Source organism: Apaloderma vittatum, unplaced genomic scaffold, assembly GCF_000703405.1.
Source record: "Apaloderma vittatum isolate BGI_N311 unplaced genomic scaffold, ASM70340v1 scaffold36399, whole genome shotgun sequence".
Classification (NCBI taxonomy): Eukaryota; Metazoa; Chordata; class Aves; order Trogoniformes; family Trogonidae; genus Apaloderma; species Apaloderma vittatum.
This window is the reverse complement of record NW_009737646.1, coordinates 1-23110: the sequence shown is the minus strand read 5'-3', so window position 1 is coordinate 23110 and position 23110 is coordinate 1. Positions and strand designations below refer to the sequence as shown.

The 23110-nt window shown below is 46.3% G+C and overlaps 1 protein-coding gene across 1 annotated transcript; it reads right to left on the bottom strand.

The window, feature by feature from the left end:
- Positions 1 to 7834: 7834 nt before the first annotated feature.
- Positions 7835 to 22564, bottom strand: BRD8 (bromodomain containing 8). Its single transcript, XM_009877398.1, has 19 exons — positions 22500 to 22564; positions 21433 to 21482; positions 20306 to 20428; positions 20083 to 20163; positions 19570 to 19634; positions 18820 to 18956; positions 18219 to 18434; positions 16826 to 16970; positions 15470 to 15562; positions 14781 to 15061; positions 13802 to 14263; positions 13353 to 13446; positions 13096 to 13142; positions 12532 to 12746; positions 12150 to 12242; positions 11879 to 11947; positions 10986 to 11163; positions 10248 to 10352; positions 7835 to 8236 (listed from the first exon to the last, which is right to left on the bottom strand). Exons 4-19 carry the CDS (start codon positions 20121 to 20123, stop codon positions 8177 to 8179), a joined length of 2301 nt encoding a protein of 766 aa, XP_009875700.1. The 5' UTR covers positions 20124 to 20163; positions 20306 to 20428; positions 21433 to 21482; positions 22500 to 22564; the 3' UTR covers positions 7835 to 8176.
- Between the last annotated feature and the right edge of the window lie 546 nt (positions 22565 to 23110).

The following is a 23110-nucleotide window of genomic DNA, read 5'->3' as shown; positions in this document are numbered from 1 at the left end:
ATATCAGGGGAGCAAGCAGTGGCTGAGGAGAGGGTATCGGCCGAGGCACACAGTTCCAGCATGGAGAAAAGAGACTGCTGAGCTACAGAAGCTTAATCTCCAGCCAAGGCAGGGCTTAAGGCTGCCTGGACTGTGCCTGGAGTAAGTCAGCCCAGCAATGCCAGCAAAGGGCAGGCACAGTTCTTATCAGTTCCAGAATCAGTGCAAACTTCCAGGCTCTAATCACCCAGAAGGGAGTTTTAATATAAATCAGTGGGAGATGCTGGTGACAGACAAACTCTGGAAAAGGACAAAGGAAACCATATTGCCTGTCCCTTTGGAAACCAGAGAAGACAAAAAACAGAGAGAAATCAACTAGCCAGCACCTCCTCCACAAACTCACCTCTTCACCACATCCCTGTATCCGGGGGCTTGTTTCTCTGACACTGCCTTCAGGAACAGGCCACTGTATCTACAGGGAGAAGCACAAAGAATGACCTCTGTCCGCCTCTCCACCAAAGACAGCATTGCAACATGGACCAGTGCTTGCCTCTTCCTGCTTGCTATGAGGGCCATGGCCACTTAGCAGCAGCCAAAATTCGGTGCCTGGCACGACTCGGCATAGGAGGGGGCTGAGCCCCTCGCTGAAGCTGCCTGTGCCAGCTGTGTAGGAAGCAACACTTAGGCTCTGCCATATTAAACAGAGGAAATAAATATGCAGAGTTCTCTCCAGTTCTGCAGCATGCAGCTGTTCTGCTGCAAGGACGGCCAGCAGCACGGCCGTGGAGAGACAAGCCAGCTGCTGGAGGGGAGGACAATGTCTGGTGACAGAGGAGCTGGAGCTCTGGGTGATGTGCATGGGAGCCACGTCAATCCACCCCTTTGCCCCGACATACCTGTGACTGGCTATCACCTTCCAGATGGACAGGAGAGTTCTTTTGAAGAGCAAATGCTGCAGGTGGTTATCCCAGCTCAGCTGCACCCTGTGGAGGGAATATATTGCCAGATCGTCACATTTGGGACAAAGTAGGAGGTGGCAGTTCTGCTAGCGCCCACCACATCCAGGTGGATGAAGCACAAAGGTTCTCTGCTGTAGTCACGCAGAATCTTTCAGAGAGAGATGGTGGAAGCGTTCCGCATCTGAACAACTAAACATCCAGAATGCAGGATGATGCAGGGCAACAGGTAGAATGGAGAGCTGAGCTGAGCAGCAATAAAGGGCAGGATCAAACTGCATAGAACAGCTCATGCTACTCTGAAGTTTAGAACCTTACTGAGGCGTTTTCAGTTCAGTTTCTCATCACCCCCAAATCTATGTTTTTCCTTTGAAAGGCAGCCTAGGGGATCACACGTGGCAGAGCCTTCATGTGACTGCACCTGCACCTGCCTAAAGGGGCCTGATAATGTCTCTCTTAGGAGCTGGACTGGACATTGCCTGACAAAGCACGATGCCCAGGTCACACAGGGCCTAGCTGCCTTCAGGAAACATGCATTTCCCATTTAACCTCTTATTTAATCACTACCCTTCTCATTTCATCTTAGGAACAATGTCCCCAAATGCTAGCAGATCCAGAGAGAGCATAAGTTATCTCCTTCCCTCCTGTTCTCCTTGGCTGTCTCACCTTCCTGGAGGTGACCCGTGCCACACACTTGTTCTCATGTGAGACAAGGGAAACAATTCTGTGCCTGCAAGAGAGCAGAACGAACTTACAGCTGCGTGTTGGCAGGGCTCAAGTCCAGCACAGGGGCTGCAGAGGTGCAACCGCTGTCACTTTGATCCTGGGTCTGATTACTCATCTCCTGTGGATGCGGCTCACCTAAAATGTTTTCTCCAGGTGTCCCTTGAGTCTCTTCCTGAAAAGCACAGAGGAGAAGGAAGATATGTCTAAAATGGCAGCCCATCACCTGGATCCTTTATCTAGAAGCCAGCCTGCTGCACATTCCTTTACTGCATCCTGTCTTAGCTGGGAGCTAGCTCACTCTCTTATTTTGGAGGATGATGTTGGACCTTAGAACTTCACAGTGCTGCCCAGCACTCCAGTAACAGCTGGGTCTGATCTCCTGGATCACAACCACCTCTGGCTAACACAAACACCGTGGAGCTGACTGGTGCCCAGTGCTGTGTCTGTCTGCTTTTCTGGGAACAGTCATGGATGTAGAGAGGGCTGAGGTAAGCTGAGGTAAGACTGCCTCAGGCTTGTTAAAGCTCAAGACACAAATAACAGGATCCCCTAAAGTGCAACAAGGCTGTTTCCTTACAAACTCCCACACGAATATGACAGAGAATAGTCTCAGCTAGGGAGGAGAGTGGTGCTGTTGTAGTGATTTGCCAATAAAATGTAGAGAATTGTGGTTGCAGGGAGAGAGGCTTTCTATAGTCCAGAAGTGCACTCCAGTGCATGAACGCCTGAGAATCCTCACCAGATATGAAGCGCAGAGAACACTGCTCAGGAAGAAAGTGGAGACTGTGCTGTGTGGCTTTGGCCACCAAAATGGTGAAGGATCTGCTGGGAATAACATCACCCTGGCTGAGCATGAAATGCAAGAACCCTGAAAGTTATTTTATCTCCAGTGGCTAAGTTTGCAAGTGAACAAATGAAAGTGTGGAAAAATGGCACTGTTCTTCCACTGCTCTGTCACCTGTCCCAGTAACACCTTACAGCCTGGTGGGACCCCACAGCCTCCCTAGGCTCAGAACTGATGCAAACCCAGGCTAGGCAGTGCCTGCTTCCAAGACATGACAGTCTCCAGGGGCAGATGGTTACTGCTATCACAGCCACGTGGGCCTGGAACCAGCCAAGCTGTGTGCTGCATAACACAGCAATTAGAACAAGGCAAGTATTTCAGTCTTGCCTTAAACCTAAGAGCAGATTGCCAGCTCTCATGAGTCACCTTTACACTGCCAAGGAGCAATTCCTCCAACTCACATCTGAGGGTTTGATCTGTAACAAGCTTCCTGTTCATAAAGACATATATCCAGCCATAAAAAACATCCTTCTCCTCACACATTTCTTCTGCATTCCCCTCCCTGCTGTCTCTTCCTCTCTGTCCCTGTCTCCCCACCTGGAACCCGGGACTTCCTCATCTCTCCTAGAGCTGATTTCCTTTGCTGTCTCTTGTCTCTCATCCAGGACCAGAGGCTCTCTTAGGATCACCTCTCCTTTACCTCTCTTCTTCCCAGAAATTGGTCCTTCTCATCTTCTGCCAGGATATGTAGTTGACTTTCCTCTGCTCCTGAGAGTGCTATTCCTGTGGTCTTTCCCTGGCACCTCACATCTTCCCCATCACCCTGCTTCCCAGAGCCAAAATAATCCCAGTGAGTCTGTGATGGCTCTGTGCTGCTAATGTGGAGATGTTCCATCATCTGGGTTACCTGCAACACAGAGATTTATCACTTCAAATAGTGAAAGCAAAAGGAAGAAGAAATAAGCAGCACAGATGCTATTTTTGCTTTCACTCACGAACGCCTTTCCATTTTTAGAAATCCTCGCAAAATCTTCTGATGAAGCCCTGTGTTGTTATTGCAGTGTCAGTTCACTGACATCTCAGTGCTTTAGGGTGAGTGTGTTTTGCCAAAGCAGCTGCCTGGCTGCAGTGCCAGCCTGAAATGGGAGGAAGGGCTCTGGACAGGGAGAAGGGAACTCAGGGCATCTGCTCCTCCCCCAGAGTGCTTCTGTGTGTAGGGATGGTGGAAGCTCTGAAAACCCTCACGTTTCACAAGGGCCTGAACTATGCCACCTGCTTTCCTGTCATCCAAACAGCCCTACCTCTGAGAATAACTGGAGAAAGCTGTCGTCTTCACGTGGCCTCTCTGCCTTTTGGTAGTCTTCACTGCCATCCTCCCAGAGAGCCTCACTGAACTCCAGCTCCTGGTCTGTCTCTTGGCTGCTCTCCTCTAGCTTCCCCATGGCAGTATTCCTCCAGCTCCTCACATCCAGATCCAGGCTTGAATCCCAGCTGAGAAGAGACTGGAAGTCGCTGCTCATCTCTGCCTCGCTGGAAGACTCCATCTCAGACTCCGAGCACACCGAGGCATGGTCCATCTGCAAAAAAACACAGAGAGAGACAGTGATTTCTTTGTACGCTGATCCAATGCTGCAAAGCCCAGGTCACTTCCCCACATACTCAGAAAGCCAGAGCATGGGAAGGACTCCATGAGGTGAACGGTCTACACCTGAGCCCGCACTTTGCAGCGCGTGGCAAGGCTGTTGCTCTGCAACACGAGCTGACATTTCAGAGCAACTGAAATTCAGGTTTTCCGGTGCTTTTGCTGGGCTCTCCCCTGCCCAGGGGTGGGTGGGTTACTGTGCTTGGGGGATGCTGAGCTGGTTAGGAGCACGCGGCTTTGTCGGCTGCTACATGTTTAAGGAGCCAAAGGCATCCAGCAGCAGGTTCAAAGTAAGTCAGGCTGGGGCTCCTGCACTGCTGACAGTTGTGAACAACTAGTGACTCCAGGGACAACTCACTGAAATTCCTTTTGTTGCCCCTTGAAAACTTTTAATATTTATTACAAACACTACAAAGACTTTGTTTTGAAAGCAACAGATGTGAATTAGCTGGATGGTGATATCTTGTGTACCACAGCCAGAAGAATTATAACCATGCACAGTCACACACTGAGAGGGGACAGTTCTGCACATTTCATAAAATTAAAGTTAGTGTTCTCTTAAGAAGGAAGAACTCATTTATTTCATCTCTGTTCATCAGTCCATGCCTAAGTGTCTTCCACTATGATTTCTCTAAGCCTAGGCAGTTGCTTGCAGAGTCACAGTAAGAACAGTAAAGGCTGGCAGAAAAATCTGTATCTTGCCACTGAACTCAGCTGCCCGGATGCCATACCTATGGAGAATTCTATGCATTAATTAGCCGTCTTTAAGAGTTTTCAGTTAATTATGTACAACCTAATTTTCCCAGAGTTTTGAACAAGCACATTCCTCACTGACTTCCTTTTGCACTCTGAGGACTGCTAGTACGGCTACAAATACAGCTTACGGTGCATAAATGGGAGAAATAAGGGATCCATTGGGTTTGGGATGAGAAAACCGCTCAATTCATGAAGGTACAAGCAGAAATAGGATCTGAAAGGCTGTCTTCCTGAAATGGCCTTCAAAGTTAACCTCAGCAGAAGCAGACAAAATTTGATGAGGTCAGAGATGACACTACCTGCTCTCAGCTGCCAGCTGAGAGCTGGGCAAACTGTGATTTCATCTGAAGAACAACCCTGTGCCTAAAGCGCCTTCCTGCACCAGCAGCAGAACCAGCCGCCGCAGCTCAGCTGAAGCACAGAAAAGCCTTAGCCTGGGGTAATCCAATCACTTGTGATCATTTTTCTGTGCTCCAGTGGAGAGGGATAAGCACTTGAAAATCAGGAAGCCTAGGGAACTTGGGCATAAGCATCAATTAAAATGATCTTCGGCCTTATGTTCAGTTTTATTAAATCTTGGAAGATTCAAGATGCCAGAGAGCAGAACAGCAGCATTAGTGCGAGACAAGCAGGATGACTGAAATAATTACAGACTGCTTAGTTCCATACCAATTCTGTACAAAAAATGAGGGACAAAATGATACTGACTTCAACTTTTAGTTAAGAACTGCCTGACAGTTCTTCTTATGTTGGCTACATAAGTCACCAGCAAAGAACCATTAGCAAATTGGAAAGGTTTAGTTTGCTCTGCAGAGATCAGACACTGTGAAACCCTCACCAATATGAGAAAAAACTGTTAGAAATAAAAAAGACGGTCTCTAAAATGAACTTGCATGTCAAAACAAGAAAAATGATAAAAGCCTGAACTCTAGTAAATGGAATGTAGAGTCCACTAAAAGTAGTCCAAAAAAATTGAAGAAGAATTTGCTAAAGGCATAAAAGCAAATAACAACAACAAATCTCATCAAAAACATCAGAAGCAGAGAGCTGCCAGATGATCAGTGGGGATGACGCATGATCACTACCAAACATCTCATCGGAAAATAGGGCCAGCTGGAGAAACCAAATTAATCATCATTATCAGCAGTTGCCACAGAGGAGAATACGCAAGACTTTCTCTTGGGATGGGTCTGAGAGACTATTTCTAATTAAAATGTCAACAGGAGAGGTTTTAGAACAATTTGAAGGAGGGAGTAAACCTTAGAACCGGTTGGGATTCACTCGTGAGTCCTAAAGAAGCTTAAATTTAACATGACCAAACCTATGCCATGTAACCTGTCATTTACACTAGCTACAGCGCAAGAGAAACAGAAAGATTGTTATTATCCGTCTGTAAAAGGGTGGGTGTTGGGAGATGCAGCACAGTAAGCCTGAGCTCTGCACTAGACAGATTAGAACAAAGTATTAGGAAGAACAGAATTAGCAGTCAGAGCATGAGAGGATGAATTGGGAAAGAGGCAGCAGGGCTCTGTAGAGAAAATCATATCTTAAGATTTTTTTAAAGATTTTAAACATCATTAAAGGCTATTAAAATGTCATGGAACAAGAGAAAAGGCTCCTTGAGAGAAAAACACCTGGTTAAGAGAAGAAACCAAGGGTAGGAACGAACTCCAATGCTTTCCATAATGAAAGCAAGCTGCTAGTGGGCATGATAAATGTCCTCCCGCGGGCTGCCAACTTCAGTTTTTCAACAGGGACAAAGACAGGGCAGAGGTGTTACAGAGGACATGGAGCCAGACTCTTTTCAGTGGCCAACAGCAAAAGGAGAGGAGGCAGTGCTGACAAGCTGCACCAAAGGAAAGTTTTTTTGAGGGTGGGTAAGCACTGAAACAAATTGTACAGAGGGGTTAAAGAATTTCCACCCTTGGGAGATTTTTGAAACTTGACTAAACAGGGCTCCGAGCAACCCAGTCTCCTTTGACGTTGGTCCTGCTTGGACTATATAAATGCGCAGAGCTCCTTTCCAACTTAGAACCACAGAATGCTTTTTGTTGGAAGGAACCTTTAAAGGTCATCTAGTGCCCTGCAATGAGCAGGAACATCTTCAACTAGATCAGGTTGCTCAGAGCCCTGTCCAACCTGACCTTGAGTATCACCTCAATACAGCTGGCACAATCAATTTAAGTACAAAGTTTGTGAAAACCAAAAGCTCTTCCTAGGCAAGGTACTGATCCCTCCAGTCTTAATCGCAGTGACTCAGTTTCCTGCACCCTGTGTGCCAGAAAGCTGCACCCTCTACGTGGTGCAGAGCGTAGACCACTCCCAGCTGCTGCAAGCACCAGGAAGGATAACGTTTGTTTTTTTATTTTTTCCCCCGGAAGGTCGTGGAAGCAGAAAATATGCGAGTTTCACCTCACAGGTCATATGAGCAGAAAATAAGGCAACTTGCAAATTGTCACAGAGAAAATAAACCTCAGTTCAGCATCAGTGTTGCTGAGGAAAAGAACTAGTAATTTCCAGTAGAGAGGAACAGTTCACAAGCTCAGATGTAAATGTAAAACCAGCAGGTATGGGCATGCCTACAGCTGCTGGAATTGCAGATTTTCACTGACTAGTGTACCCTTTACAAATCTCTGGGGAAAGAATTTAAGGTACATTTCAATATATTGGTCTTCTAAGGAAAGCTCCAAGAAGACTGTAGTTTTTGTCTTCTCATGGTTAGATCTCCTTTCTCCACCACAACAGTGCCATATTCTCACACACTCAGGCAGGGAATTTACCCCTCCAGCCAAGCACTGTGCAGCATTCCCATGATTAAGAGATTGTCTCTATAATGTCACAGCTGTGCCATGCTTGGGTGCTGTATAGGTAGCTGGAAGAGAGCTGTATCTACAGATATTCAAGACAGATATGCACGCTTATATGAAAACAGGGTTCCTCGTGGCAGAGAGGTGCGATGCTCAGGACACTGCACACTGTATTTGTTCTCCAACTTTAATATACATATACATTTACACATCACTAGTAAAAATCTGTACACTTCACATTACAGTACATACGAGCCACCAGTTGCTAGCTAACACCAGAACACTGATGAAGCCCAAGACGACTGCCCTAAAACAGGCAGGGGGCTAGTCCTCCCCTCTAGGAAGTTTCTTTGGGTTACACAATCTTGACGAGACGTTGCTTTCCAGCGGGGCAATCCAAGAAGGTGGACCAGGTCCCAGAAACGGACCTGCAGCTTCTCTTCCTCCTCCACCAGCTGCTACTAGCATCTTGCTTGCACTTCAGCTCTGGGTGCCGGGTGCTGGGATTTTCCGTCTGCCTGCAGCATCATTTCTTCATCTTCATGTCCGCCTCGATGGCGCAGCGACGCCCTCTGGTGCCTCCGTCCTAGAGACAAAGCAAACAAAAGACAGTTATGCAACCCTAAACACAGAACGCTTCCTCCAGCACTCGGGGAGGTAAGGAATTGTGCATCTGGTAACAGTTTTTCATGCCTTCCAAACAGGGAAGCTGTCCTAAGAAGGCCTGCCTGCAGACCTACCTAAAATTCACTCTGAACACAGCACAGGTGCTGGGTTTGCACCAATCTCTGCACACTGCTGGCAGCCAGGGCAGAGAGAGGCAGCAAGGCTCTCCCCCAGACAGATGCTTTTGGAGCCTGTACAGTGCAGGCTTTCTCCTAAGCGGCAGGTTCTAGCTTGGCTCTTAGGATGAGAAGAGGAAACTGCTGACTAACCTACCTTATCAGCTGCTGATCCCTATGAGAAGTGCTCCTCCAGGTGAGTGACCCTGGCACTAGCTCCCTAGTTTCTCCGCACAACTCCTTTCCATCAGTAGAAGGTGAGCTGAGAGCTTCCTCTGATCCGCTGCCCTTTCCCTCTGGCTGACATGCTGACTCTCCCGGAGTACTCCTCTGTCTTTAGATATATGCGAGAGAAAAAAACAACTCTCCATCTTCCTCCCCTCTCTCCTCCTCACAACTCAGAGACTTGGGGTTTCCCAGAGAGAATATTTTTCCAAACACTTCCAGATCACCACAGGCACAGAGCAAGATAAATCTGAAGAGTATCTTATTTGCTTTCTGGCCCATGAACGATACAGGAGTACGCAGCTGACTCCTCACTTTCCCAAGACCTTTTGTACTGTCTCAAACAGCGCGGAAGGGACAGCTGTACGAGCATGAGAGATGTGGGAACTCTGGTCCTGCACCACTTGGTCTGTCTTCCCACTTGCATGGAAAGGAAGCAGGAGAGAAGTTGTGGAAAAAAGCAAAGGCAGATGACAAAATGAGAACACTTGGAATCAGAAGAAAAGACTGACGCCCCTCCCACTCACCCACGCTGAGAATAAAGGACTGAGATGTTTCTTCTCTAACGATCACAGTTGTACAGCCCCTAAGTTAAGCAAACACGGCTGCAATGCTAAGGATGCTGTGACAGTGCAGTGATCACCCAGACAAGGAGCAGAGCACACTGCCAGCAGTACTGCAGTACCTGCTGGAGCCTTTCAATACTTACAAAGAGAGAGAGAAGGAAGGCAGGAGAGCCCATTGGGACACTGTCCTGTTAAAAGGCCAAACAGAAGGACTTATCAGATGTCAGATACGGAAATGCACACACCACATAGAAGCACTGAGCCCACACATGAGCACAGAGAAACATGTGCCCCACTCCCCTTCCCACATGGCATCAGTCTTGTGCAGCAGGAACATAAAAACGGACAAAAGAGGGATGCTGCGAGAGTCAGAATGCTAGGAAAGGGATATACCCTCCTCAGCCACGGCAAGGCCTAGTCTACCAAACAATTTCTGCACTGTGCAGTTGCCACTAGAACTAATCACACAGTCCTTGCCGTCATGATGTTGTGTGCACTAGCTGAGAGCTCTTGAGATCATTTAATCAGGTTTGAATGTGTCTTTACAGAAGGGAAAAAACCCAAACCAACCTATATTCCTATTAGCTTAGGCCAGTGCAGAACTCAGGTTCACTGTTGTGTTTTACACAGCGAACCAGATCAGAGCAACTCCCTCCTAAAAATCTGACTAGGAAGTGAAGGACACGGCAGAGCCTAGTCCTTCAATTCTCTACACCTTCACCTTCCTGCTGTATCATGCCTCTTCCAATACTCCCTACAGTTTTCATCACCTGTTTTTAAAAACAGGGAATAGAACCATTTGGATTACAGAACAAATTCGTGAGACCTGTTTCTGGCATGACATGCAGCTCCAGAGCTGAAACCTAATCAACAGACACAATCAAAGAAAAATTTGTTCCCATGAAGATGCTGGAATCACTGCAATCTCAAAAAACATTCTGCCTCTTTGGTATGTGAACTTCCTACAGAATCTTGTGAGTCTTCTTAAGACAAAGTGCCCTTCCACAGGGTGCAAAATTCTCACCTTCTCTGAAGCATCTTGCTTGCGAGTGGAGTCTCGACCTCGCAGGCTCTTTGCACTGATCCCTGACTCCGATGTTTGCATGATCAATTGTGTGGCCAGAAATTGCTGCAAGAAAACCACGCTCTCTTCAGATTCTCAGGCAAAACAAGTTCAGTTAGTGTGTGTCAGTTAACTAGCACAAACCACAGGCTGGGAATGACTGGGTCAGAGGCAGTTTCAGTTCCTTGTCAGCTACGCACAGTAAGTTCCCTCATTTACCTCAGAAGCCACAAGTCCTGAGGAACTGTAAAACCCCAGTTCAGACTCTATTAGCCCTGCCAGCTGGGACACTCTACTTCACCATAAATTTTAAATTGCATGTATTCAGTTTCATGTATGCTTCAGACCAGCATAAACTGGCACAGCCACCAAAGGAAGCAATCGCGTCTCCTGTCATTCACTATTCTTGTTGCTTGTTTCTGCTCCTGCACCACACCCTGGTTCCTGCTAGCCTAAGCACTTCCCTGAAGGAAATTAGATTTGAAATTGGTCTGGGTTGAACCTATAAAACATTTTGCTGCGTTGGTTATAACTTAAGCCACAATCCAGTTCACCACAAACACCTGAGCTAGCACAAGAGAGATGCAGGGAAAGATGCTTTGTTCAAAGACAATGCGAGTGAAACTCCTGAAGTCTTTCCCGTACTTACGGACCAAGGCAGATGCTCTGTCCTGCACCGGCCTCAGCTCAGTACTTTACCTGGATCTGCTCTAGGACATCTCGCTGCATCTCCACAGCCATGTGGTACACATCGTGGTCAGAGCTGTTGTACATAACTGCATTTTGAAACATCAGCATTATATCACGCTGGAACTCAGCCGTGGTTCGTATCAGCCCATTCTCAATGTTCTTTTTGATGGTAGATAAATCCATTGGCCTACGAAAGAAATACAACACACATCAAAATAGCAACAGAAATACTTTACTATTTCCCCACTCCTTTAAAAACAGCCTGGGGTCTAACTTTTCTAGTCAGGCCATCTATTTAATTTAGCCAAATAGGTTCTCCCATACACAGGCTGTGTTCCTGAGTACCAAGGCCTTGGGTCAGAAGACAGAAGCTGTCTAGCAGTTACCACGAATGGTAACAACAGCATGACAGATGCCTCAGGAGAGGCATTTGCCTTCTCCAGGCATCACTGCAAGAGACACTAAACGGAGAGAGCTGCAGTCACTAACTGTTTAGAAGAGATTTTGGAGGCTAGCAGGGGATTGTGGTAATTCTCCCTGAAGAGTACACTATCTGGGACAGTAAAAAACCCACTGATTAAAGAAGATAGGTTTTGGAACTTCAAAGATTAAATCCCAGCCTTGGACAGAAACTGAGAGAAGCAGATTAGTCACATACCATCTTACTGATAAAAAGTGTTCTGTGTAAGTCAGTGTACTTCATAGAAAGGCAAGGTGGCACAAAAACATGTATCTGTTACTGAGGATAACCCTTTTTTGGGGGGGGAAACCCAGTTTCTGACTGAAAAAATCAATAAATTTCCAAGTCTTGCAGTCTGCATGGTAGCAAAAACTGCATCATTCCCACCAGAAATCCCTACACAAAATATCAAGTTCTAATGACGGAAGATGCCGAGACTTACCTCTGCACAATACTGTGATAGCCTGGTGCTATATCATCTGTTACAGGCTGTAGAAAGACGTTGGCGTACCTGCAGAGAGGAGTCCACTTAGTGCCTCATCCTTGCTGGTAGATATTTGTTTCATACTCTCATGTTTATTTGTCTGCTACCAGTAACAATATGATTCGTCGTCTCTTGGTACCAAAGGAGGTAAGCCTCCGAGATGGGAGAGGGGAGACTTGTCTAGGAGTAGTCACTTCTTTCTAGACAGTTCTCGAGACATCAAACTCACCTGTGATTAGCTGCTGCTCTCCAAACTAGCATGATGGCTTTCTTCCAGATCTTCTGGGCCTGTATTGCTTCCTGGTCCTCACTGCACACTGAGCTGGGAAGAAAAGAACAGGACTTCCTTCAGGAGTCTACGCACACTGCCCCAGACCAGAAGCCTTAAGGTTTATTTTGCCTTTGCATGGTGAAGGCAGAAAGAAAAACACAAGGCCTGGTACTACAGCACTGTCTGTACACTTGTGCTTGTAAGCAAAAACCGGCCAAATTGTCAAGTTCCCCCCTTTGGATCCAGCCAGTCACCGAAACCGAAATGAGAATCCTATGTTCCCTTCACAAAAGAGTGTGAGATTAGCGCCTGCGCGCTCGAGCACTTCACCGATACTCACAACTGCGAGGAGGCCGGGCTGCTGGGGATGGAGTCGGCGAGCGTGTGAGACTGTAACGGTGCATTATGGACACTGAAGCCATCGTCGCTTTCACTCACGGGGGGTTCGTTATCCATCTCTGATAGATATCCTTCACCCTGATCTTCTTCTTTGGGTTCCTCCAAACTGGCAGCCTCACTGGCACCATCCTCATCATCCTCTTCACCCTGCCCATCCTGAAACACAGAGTTCATGAGTCTGCACAGCCAGCTACAGCAGCCTCCAAAGCAACTACAGTTCAGCAAAGTGATTTTCTTGCTGTGCTGCTGACAACTGTACAGGAATTTTCACAAAATCTTAATCACTGTATCCTGCCCTGCCTCCCCCTGATGACACAGAAACACACAGACACACTGAGCTTTATGTGCCTGAAGCCATCTCCCTCCAGCTCCAACTGCAGACTGCCTACTCCTCAGTGCAGAAAGCTGAACGCAAGCTTTGCTTCTCAGCAGATGGGAACCAGGAAGCAGCAGCAGTGAGATATTACTAATAAACTCAAGGTGACTAAAACTAGTTGAGATTTACCTTCATCTGACTTCTAAACAGGGCTTGGGCCTCCTCCTTCATTGACTCTGTGAAAGAAAGAAAAGCAGAAAGGTTGATTCTCCAAAGCAGTCTTTCCTACAAAAGCTCCTGCACCGATGCCTACTGTCCTGCAGCAATCACCACTGTTCCTACACGTATCTTTTCTCCCTCCTCCCCAAAAAACCTGAACCAGATCACTGACAACTATCCAGCTAATAATGTTGCATGTAAAAGATTTCCTAGCTGAATTAAGTTACCTGACAGCTCAAATTTGTGCTGAACATCAGCCTGTGAGGAGTCTTCACTCACATTTGGGACTTGTGGAGGGGATGAATCATCATCAGGTGGGGTCTGGAGGGAAGAGAAATGCACAAATCTAGATGTTTGTGTCAGCTTACTTCAGTGAAGGTGTGGGCACATCTCACTCACACTAACCTAACTCAAGGCAAAGAAGTTCACTGAGCACCTTCCCAACAGCAACTCTGCATGTAGGCGGGGGGAGATACACAAAGGTACTGCCTAATGCAGAGCTTCTCTGCAGATCGAGCAGATCAGCAGCACGACTCCCACAAAACCAGTCAGTCACATTCACTGAAGGGTCACCTTCAATCCAGCAATCATCCTTCCTCTAAACTTCTCTCCTATCTGCCACAACTGCTCCTTTCTTTCCCCACACCAGTTCCAGCCAGCCTCTCTGCTGACATACCTCTGTCTTCACTGTATTGTGAACTGTGTCTTCTCCCTTGGATGACTCTATCTCGATTTCAGAAGTCTCTCCTGCTGCTACAGCTGCTCTTTGATCCTCTTCTATCTCTTGACTTCTAAGCTCTGGTGTTTCTGTCACTCTTGCAGTTGCTGGTATGGTTTCTTCAGGGCCCAGCTGATTCTGATTCGGCTCCTGCTCTGTAGGTTCTGTCTTTATTTCTGATCCCAGCTCGCCAATGCCCATTAGGTCTTGAATTCCCTTTGCCTCTGGCTCCTCACATTCCAGTCTCTCCTGCTTCACAGTTACAGACACTTGGGATATCTGGGCCTGTTTCTCATGCTCCTGATGAATTGAGTGTTCCCATGGGCCAGGCAAGGTCTGAGGGTCATCAGTATCTTCACAGAAAGAAGATAGAGCAGCTTCAACAACTGCTGCATCCAGGACTTCCGGGTGGTCGTCTACCTTTATTGCCAAAACAAACAGACAGCAGTGCAGGCCAAGATCAGAAATAGGCATTAAGAAAAAGTTCATGTTATGTGGTAATGAGACAACTGTGGAAAACCCAGTGTACTGGGTTTACAAGGTTGCCTTCTGTGGCCAGACTCATATCACTCCCTGTGGAGTCTCCCGTGGAGCTTCAGTTTCAGAAACACAGCACTCCTGGAATGTAAGCTGCAAGCAGTGCTCATTTATCTGCCAGAGACGTGACCCAAACCCTACCCATCACGAGGAAGAAAGAGACTCCTTTCTGCACTCTGAAGAGGAGCACCAGGCTAAATGTGGCAGACTAGTAGCAGTGGCGTCATAGGGTCATTTCCCATTGATCTGGACAACGATGGTGAGAATAAGCATTCTTGCTTGTTTAAACTAAATAATTCTTGCTTGTTTAAACTAACTACATTGGTGAGCAGTTATCACTTGAGATTAACCTAACTGGATGTGGGGCAAAAGGCACTGGCACTCTGCTTTGCCCGTTTACCTTGTCCTCAATGATGGCTATAATATTTCCAACAGTATCGAAGTCCAGCTCTTCCCCTGTATAGGACACTGCAATATCCATTTTCTCAGCCAAATCCAGGTCTTCTTTCCCATCCATGCAGTGATCTTTGGAAGACCCTGCAGCGCTGCCAGCCCCAGAACCCAGGCACTCTTTCTTGATGGAATCAATGATCATGGATATTTCACTGCTGTCCATGGACACTGTCACGGTATGGGAATCAGACACCGCCTCCATGGCAACACAGGCTTCTGGCTGGCTCACTGCACAAGGGTGAGAGTGACAATCAGAGACCAATCCAGAGAGGACAAGCCCACAGAAACAAATACTGCAGTGGATAAGATCAAGCACCAACCACAAGTATCCCAGGGCCACCCACAACAGCAAGGCTTAGAAAAATTAAAGACAAATAGAGGTTCGCTTTCCCACAGCAGAAACAAAGCCCCTGAGATTCCAGCCCCTGAACCACAAACCAGCAACACACCATCAGAAGCCCCACCCCCACCCAGCAAATCCTTTTAAAAACCATCTGTTTACTCCAGAACCCAGACGTAACCACCCTTTCAGGAAGGATGGCAAGTCTGCGGTGATAAAAGGCCAGCTGAGAGCTGGCTGGGTGCTGATCCCAAAGGAAGTTCCATTTTCCAGCAGTGCATAGTTCTGGGACGCACCTGTGGCTATGCTTTCTGGAGCTGCAGCTGGTGGCACAACGGACGGTGCTGACAGCGTGGGCATCATGACAATGGTTGCCTGAGACACAGTCTCTACGGGGGGTGGCAGGAGCTTAGCTGGAGGTTCGCTGGCAACAGCGGAGAAGGAAGCAAGAGGTGAGGTGAACTGTGCAGGACCAGCTTCTAAAAGCCGGGAAAGCGTAGGAGCACCTAACAGAGAGTAGAAGGAAAAAGCACGTGAGCAAGAAGCAGCCACCACTGAAGTCCACAAAGCCACCACTGGGCTCTTTGCCCTCAGGTGGCTTCTTCTGAGAAAAGATACTGAGAGCTACCCATAAACAGTCCCAAAAGGTATACGGAGAACCGGCACCAACAACGCACGACTCCTTTGTGTGTGCAGCCCAAGTTAGAATAATACTGACTATGGGACACCGTGTCCAACCTCAGGGCTGGACAGGCTAAGCCACACGGGCAGAGAGATGCCCTTCCAAAGGCTCATCCCACCACAACTACAGAAAATCTGAAAAACAGTGCTGAGCGAGCCACACAAGGTAAGCCGGGCAAAACAGTCATCACAGGAGTTGGAAGGGAGCAGAGGGGATCTCTTTCCAGGTCTTTTCTGGAGAATTCCTCTTATGGCAAAGGTTAACACTCAGCTGTAACTTCCAGTCTGAATTTACTGAACTGTCTGGATCAAATTAATAGGTCTTCAGGAACAGATGTGGATAAGGAAACTGTAAGTTTTATTATGGAATTATATATGAATGAATGGCACAAATCCTCAGTTGCACACAATGTGACTAAACTGCTGCTCAGCATGAGTTCAGAAGAAAATTTTAGGCAGGTTTTTCTGAAAAGGCCCAATGCAAAGCCTTTTGCACCGTCCTCCTCACCTCTGCTCTGTCGAACTCTGGAGTTTACAGTTCACTGTGGTCTAATCCTCCACAGCTCTCTAAGCTAAGGCACACCAGTTCTCCAGATCAGAAGGTGCAGTTTGACACACTGGGCATCATATACTAGACCATTTTTAACCCAATTCCCTGTCAACTAACCATTTCTTTCTACACTGAAATACCTGGTGTTAGCCAGTGTCAAATCAGAAAACTAGACTGCAGGGACCAGGTCTTATTTTAAATCATTTCAAATCAAGACTTTTTTTTTTTCCTATAAGGATTAGGATCTTCTTAAAAAAAAGTAGGGGTGAGAGCGTCAGGGGTACAGAAACAGGAACAGAACTCCCAAGAAGCTCCCAAACCAGTAAGGCTAGATGTCCTTCACCTTTCTCCAAGGAGAATTCATGCAACAGTCTGAAGGTACATCTGAAGGCAGAAGTGTACAGGGAGAGTTCCGAGTTACCTGAGGCAGCAGGAGATGCAGGGACAGCACCAGGTGTCGACTGCATTTCCCCGCTGTGCAGCACTGGAAGGACGCTTCCTACCTCCAGCAGGACTCCTGAGCTGTTCATGTGACCAGAAGCCACTGCCATTTCGTTTTCACCAACCTGCCAAAGGAGGACACAGCTGAAGTTCCTGGAGATACCATCATGTAAGTGACTCTCTGCCAGATACTGCACCTCCACGAATATGTCCATCATTTGCTGTCTCAGCACTTCTCCTGCAGATTTTGTCCAGTCTAGTTCCTGTCTAAGGCCCTTTACCAAGTGCACAACATGACAGTCTGAAACTAGCTGTCATTCTTCAGCTACAACAGAGCTGCAGTGCCACCTTCCTTTAAAGCTAGGCCAAATACATCATCTGCTCTACCTCAGTTCCTCTGCTTAAGAACCTCACAATCCTTTACAGATGCCAGTCTCTCTACCCACTGAGATGACAATCATCCCCTATTTTGAGTTGTGGGAAAATGCAGCACTAAGCTGGAAGGTAATTCTGTCAAGGTCACATAGGAAACCTATGATGGTCCTTGAAGCAGATGTAAACCAGTTCTGTTGAAACAAAGAAAACTCAGTCTTCCACAGCCTTTTCTTGCTCCTATGTCACACTGCACCCTGCAAACATAGAACCCATGGTATATTTACCCAAGCTAACAAACAGAGAAGACTCCAAACTTAAAAACAGAAAGTCAACAGCAATAGACCTATTCCATCGTATGAACACTAGCGCTGGGAATCACTGTGACGGGCAGGCCGATGGCTGCTGTTTTCAGACCGGGCTGTGAACAGTGTCAGCAATGTTCACCCTCCCAAGGCTTCCAGATCCATCACCACCAGAAGTGGGTTGTCATCACAGTGATTTTAGTAACTGTCTACAATTAAGAGAAAACTGAACCACTTCAATATTGGCTATCAAACCCATTAAAGGACTCTCCATTCCTATGATAAGGAATACTGAAACTCAACTTCCTGCCAAGATGTGAAGAACTGTGAGCCCAAAGTAGAAAACATCAAGAACACCTCCAAAGAGGCTGACCGGAACCATGCTAATATGCTCCCACCCCAGGGAGAATGACTTCCTCTAGCAAAACGTGCACCGCCAATGCCTTTCGCCTGAGGGGAGACAGCCAGTCCTATGTGCTGAATGACCCCTGCAGTCCTGCACCCACAGAACTGCCGGGAACAGGTCTCACCTCTGCAGCTCACAGCAGTAACTGTATCTCTCATATTATCACTTCTTTCAGGACTCTCACAAAAAAACTACACTTTTTAAAAGCCTTTGCAGCTCCCCCTTTTTCACAGAGAGAGCCTGGAGCAAACTGTTTGTATGCTTGCATATATGAGCAGAGAGCTCCATACCAGCCTGGGGCTTGTGGGCAGGAGACTGCCCTTCTTCAGCAGCTCTGAGAGCAGAGGGGAAGGAGGCGGAGTTGCTTTTTGTCCTAGCATCTTTTTCTGGGGTGAATCATCAGTGACTGGGGTCATGGGGGCATCCAGGGGAGCAGAGCCTGGAGGGGTGTCAGGGATTCCAATGAAGGAGGCAACTGGGGTGCTGGGCAATGTCCCTGGAGTGACCTGAGAAAGAGAAAAACCACACTGTTCAAAGCCACACGGACTAGCCCCACTTGCTCCTTCCCCCAAGAGCACTGATCTGGCACAACACAGACACCGACTCCAGTCACTCGCTACCCCTACTCCAGGCACATGCTTTCACCCTTTCCCTGCCCTGTAGTGGCCAACCCACTAACACCCCTACACAGCCTCTGACCCAGGCACCGGATCACCACAGATACGGACGAGGACACGTATCTCGAGCAGCATCAACCACACTACAGCACTACCACAGCGGGAAGTCTGCAAAACAAGGCAAGGGCTTCTCCCCAGGCTCCTATTCCACCACGACTAGAAGCCCCATGTTCCAGCTGTTTTTTCCCTCTTATCCTACAAGAAAGATCCTTACCCCTGGACTGGCCTCGTCCACAGCAGGCTGAGACAGGTCTCCCAGAGCATAGTCTCCCCCTGGGGAGGTTGAGCCAGCAGGGGAGCGAACCATCACACCCGTTAATCGTCGTGGCGGGTTCTTAATGGCCTGACGAGCTGCAAAGGAACAGGAAAGGAAAAAAAAAAGTGAAGATTCCATAACTCCATCTTGGACAGTCCCTGACAGCTACTTCTTTATCCTAAAGAAACTCAAGAAAACACTTTATGCTGTAGGAATGTTCTTGTACCACACTAGGCTCAGTTCAAAAGTAACACCAGCACTGGGTAATGCACTTTAATTTCAGATTTCTGTAGTAGTTGGGTATTCACCACCTTCTACCACTGGCAGGTTACTTCACTGAATTGCTCCAAGAATTATAAATGAATTAAACATTCAGAAAAAAAAAATCTCTCTTCATCTTCAAGCAATAGTAAAACTATAGGGAAAACTAAAGGGGTAAAAAGCCCAACATTCTAAGAGAGTTCCTCAATAACTCTGCTTCCTCTTAAGACACACCTTTTCTAAAGAATATTTTCCCTTCTCAGAAGTCTCTGCATTTTGCCCTGTTATAAATAACAGTGCAAGAAAGAGAATTTAAGCTTTCTTTTCAACTCCTAGGGTCAAGGAATTTCTCCTGAATAGATCTTAACAAGACTTCAGTATTTCAAAAATGTTCTTATGAGCATATGCATCTCTGAGCAAGAGTCAGGACACTCATTTTCAGCTTACCCTGATAAGCAGCATCTGTAGCCTTCCTCTTGACTTCTGCCTCCTCCTCCTCCATTTTTTTCTTTCTGTGTATAGAATCAAAACCTTCTGTCACACAGTGTCCCGCTTTCCCTTACTTCCTCCTGCAGCTTACTGACCCCCACCCCATTATCTCCAGACCTGCCTCTGCAGTCTCAGGCACACTTCCTCTGAGGAGTGTTAAGAGTTGGAGGCCAGAGAACAACACACTTGACAGGAAATTTCAATTCCAGCTGATTATCACAATGGAGGAGGCAAAGCATGATGCTGTAAGCCATCACCAAACTCTTTACTAAGAAACTCCAACAGATGTTCAACACAAGCTGGCGCACCCAGCCTAACCTAAATCCAGCCTCAGAGGCCAAAGCATCTGGCCAGCTGCCCTGTTTCTCTTAACACAATGTGCATGGGGCAAGAGGTACCTGACAAACACACAAAGTGAGGCAACTACAATCACAGAGGCAAGCTTAGCATGGAAATAATTCAGTAACCCACATCATGATCTCATTGCACAGCTCCTCCAGTCTGTTATCCATGTGTCCGGCCTGGATCAGCTCTGCATCTTTCTTGAGTTGCCTGTAAGCAGAAAATCTTTCTTACTTATTACTAACAATAAGCCCAAGCAGCATTTTCACCGCAAGCACCATCCCACTTCAGCCACTTTTTTTTAATGACAGAACTGTCAGGTGCACCACAGCTTAATGCCTCTGCCACATACCTGTATTTCTCCTGTGTTTCTTTGATAATTTTCTTCAACTCCTCAACTCGTTCTGCAGTCAGTTTTCGCACAATAACATCTTCCACAGTTTCCACAACCTCTCCCTTCTCACCACGTTTTCTCCTATAGAATAAGAGAACACCAAGACAGTTCAGATATGACTGAGGAAACCCCAGTTCTCCTTTCATAAATGGCTGCTGTCTGCAACTCTTGACACAAACATAACAACAACAACAAAATAAACCTCCTCTTTCAATTTCTCTTAAATTATATCGGATAGCACAATGTTCAAACAATCTCTTCTGAAAAGTTTATCTCTTCTGAAAAGTTTATCTAATTCTTAAATGCATCCAGTGTTCAGGAATAGACCAAAGATGCAAGCCCACTGCAAATTCTCAACCTGAAAAAAATCAGTCATTCAACTTCAGAGAAGATTCTTACTATCCACAAAAAAATATCCTTTTTTCCCCCTCAATAACTCTACCTTTGCAACTCTAGCACTGAAGATAATTCAGCACAGTCACAAACAAATACTATAGCATTGTTACAAACAAATACTACTTTAAAACATCCTGCCTCTAATTTGATTTGACGTGAAGACTCAAAACAAAATGCCTGGATTTAGAAGTGAGAAGTGTCTGAGTTGCCATGACAGCACTGATAAGAAACCACTAGGAAACCACTGCAAAATAGAGACAAACATAAAACATTTACTCTTCTCACTCTGTCTTTTTTATCCTTACTCTGAATGATAATTTTATGTGTAAAGCTTCTGATCAATAAGACTAATAAGTAGTGTTTATTCAAGCCAAATGTTTCCTTTTGCTGCACCAAAAAGGCTCCAATTACTCTGCCTGGAGGGGCATAAAGAAGACGCCAGCAGGCACACAGTGACCAGTTTTAGAACCAGGTAATACTGAAATACTTTGGACTTGTGAAAAAAGGAGACAAGATAAGAAGATACAGGAAGTATGCTCTACGCTTTCCATACCCTGACCCCGCTGTCCACCCATGCCAGCTATCACAACTAAATCTTCTCATTCCTTTGTGCTCCTTTTGGGAGGAGAACTATCAAGCCCTTTGCTTTAGGAACCAGCAAGTCCACTTGTGTCAGGCTTCATACTCACTTAGGGGTCTCTGTAGTCTCCAAGAGCTCTGAATACTGAGATGCACAGTGCTAAGAAGAAACAAAGGAAGTCAGAGGACATCAAACAATCAGCAAATGCTTATCAACGAAGAATACAGGACACCTACTCCTACTTCTTCAGAGGTCTAACACTTGATGAACTTATCTGACAGCCTTCTCCAGAGTCTCCCACGCGGCTGTATTTTAGTGCAGCACAAATCACGGAAGCATATTCACTCTTTTACTCTAGCACTGCCCAGGCTCATCTTCAAAACAAAGCTAAACAACAGACACTCCCACTAAACGACTCAGAAATCAAAGCAAATAAGCATAATAATAGAATCATAGAATGATTCCAGGATAAAGTTTCCGTTTGTGAACACAAACCGAAAATATTTCAATGGAGAAGACAACATTGTATCAAGGCCAGTTTCACAGGTTAACAGAAATAACAAGCAACAAAATCTCCTCAACTTCCACCCTCTTGATTCTCTTAATCTCTCTCTCCCTTATACAACAAAAATCCCAGGCGCTTGCCCAAACAGCGGGACACACTAAAATACGTGGGCATCTACAAATCCCTGGGACAAAACAATTCCACAGCTTAATTACAAGCCTGGTGAAGAAAAGTATCTTCAGGTTTGCTTTGAGCCTGCCTCCTGTTAGTCTTACTTGATAGCCTCTAAATCTTGTGCTGGACAAAGCACTAACACTCAGTCTTCAAGTTCATGCCACTTCCGTTTATACGGAATTCTGTTGTATCTCCTGTTACTCACTTCTTTTCTATGTTGAAGGGTTCTACCCTACTTAGCCATCCTTTACAAGGAAGTTGTTTCATGTCTTTGATCATCCTCTATTCCTCAACCTTATCCAGCTGTACTATAAGCTCAAATTTAGTTTCGGAAACAGAAAAAAAGTACTTAAACTGATCTGTACAAAACTCTTTTAAAAAAAAAAAAAATTTTGCTACTTTTTTTTTTAAACCAAGAAATACATCTTCTTAGGCAGCTGTCTTCCATATTGCACACAGAACCCATTTTTCCTGAGACTCAAATGCTGGTACCTTACCTTCTGAGAAAACCAGTCAGGTGGGCGTCCTGGCTCTGCAAAAGGCTTGATAGCTCTGCTGACTGAGACCCTACAGCACGGAAACGGCAAATCACTGTCAACTTACTTTCTTACCCAACCAACAGGCAGAGAAAAGACACTGACATTCCTTGATGTTTATCATCAAATAGCCCCCTTAAATACAACAAACTTGCCAAGGAGTTATGTCTGAGAATTACTGAAGTACAGCCCTTGGCCTCAAAAATACTTGCCTACTCCCACAGAAACAACAGCTTCCCTCCCTTGCTTTGAAAAGCAAATTTCCAGCTTCTGATGATGCCACTACATTTCCACAAAAACTTTACTTTGATAAGGGGACAAAAGGCAGTAAAACTGAGCTACAAGTGCAGAAGAAATGCACAGGAGCCTGTCATCAAATATCCTCTTTGGCCACAACTCATCTCTCCCGATTTATGTTGGAGTAACGTTACTCTACGTTCTGTTTTCACACAGTAGTTACGAAAGAAGCAAAAACACTTTCAAGGCACACATCTAACGCTTCCATCTTTAATAGCCCAACTTGGTTTTGAACAGAACGCACAAAGAAAGCGGAAGGGCTGAGGACCGGCCGT

Bases quoted from the DNA above. Each gene is read 5' to 3' on its own strand.
- BRD8 (XM_009877398.1), bottom strand. From the start codon at position 20,123: ATGGATAACAGACTGGAGGAGCTGTGCAATGAGATCATGAT. The intron at 15,062-15,469 runs GTGCGTCCCAGA...ACCCTTGTGCAG, and splicing joins TCCAGAAAGCATAGCCACAG to TGAGCCAGCCAGAAGCCTGT. The intron at 14,264-14,780 runs GTAAACGGGCAA...TTGGCAATAAAG, and splicing joins TAGCCATCATTGAGGACAAG to GTAGACGACCACCCGGAAGT.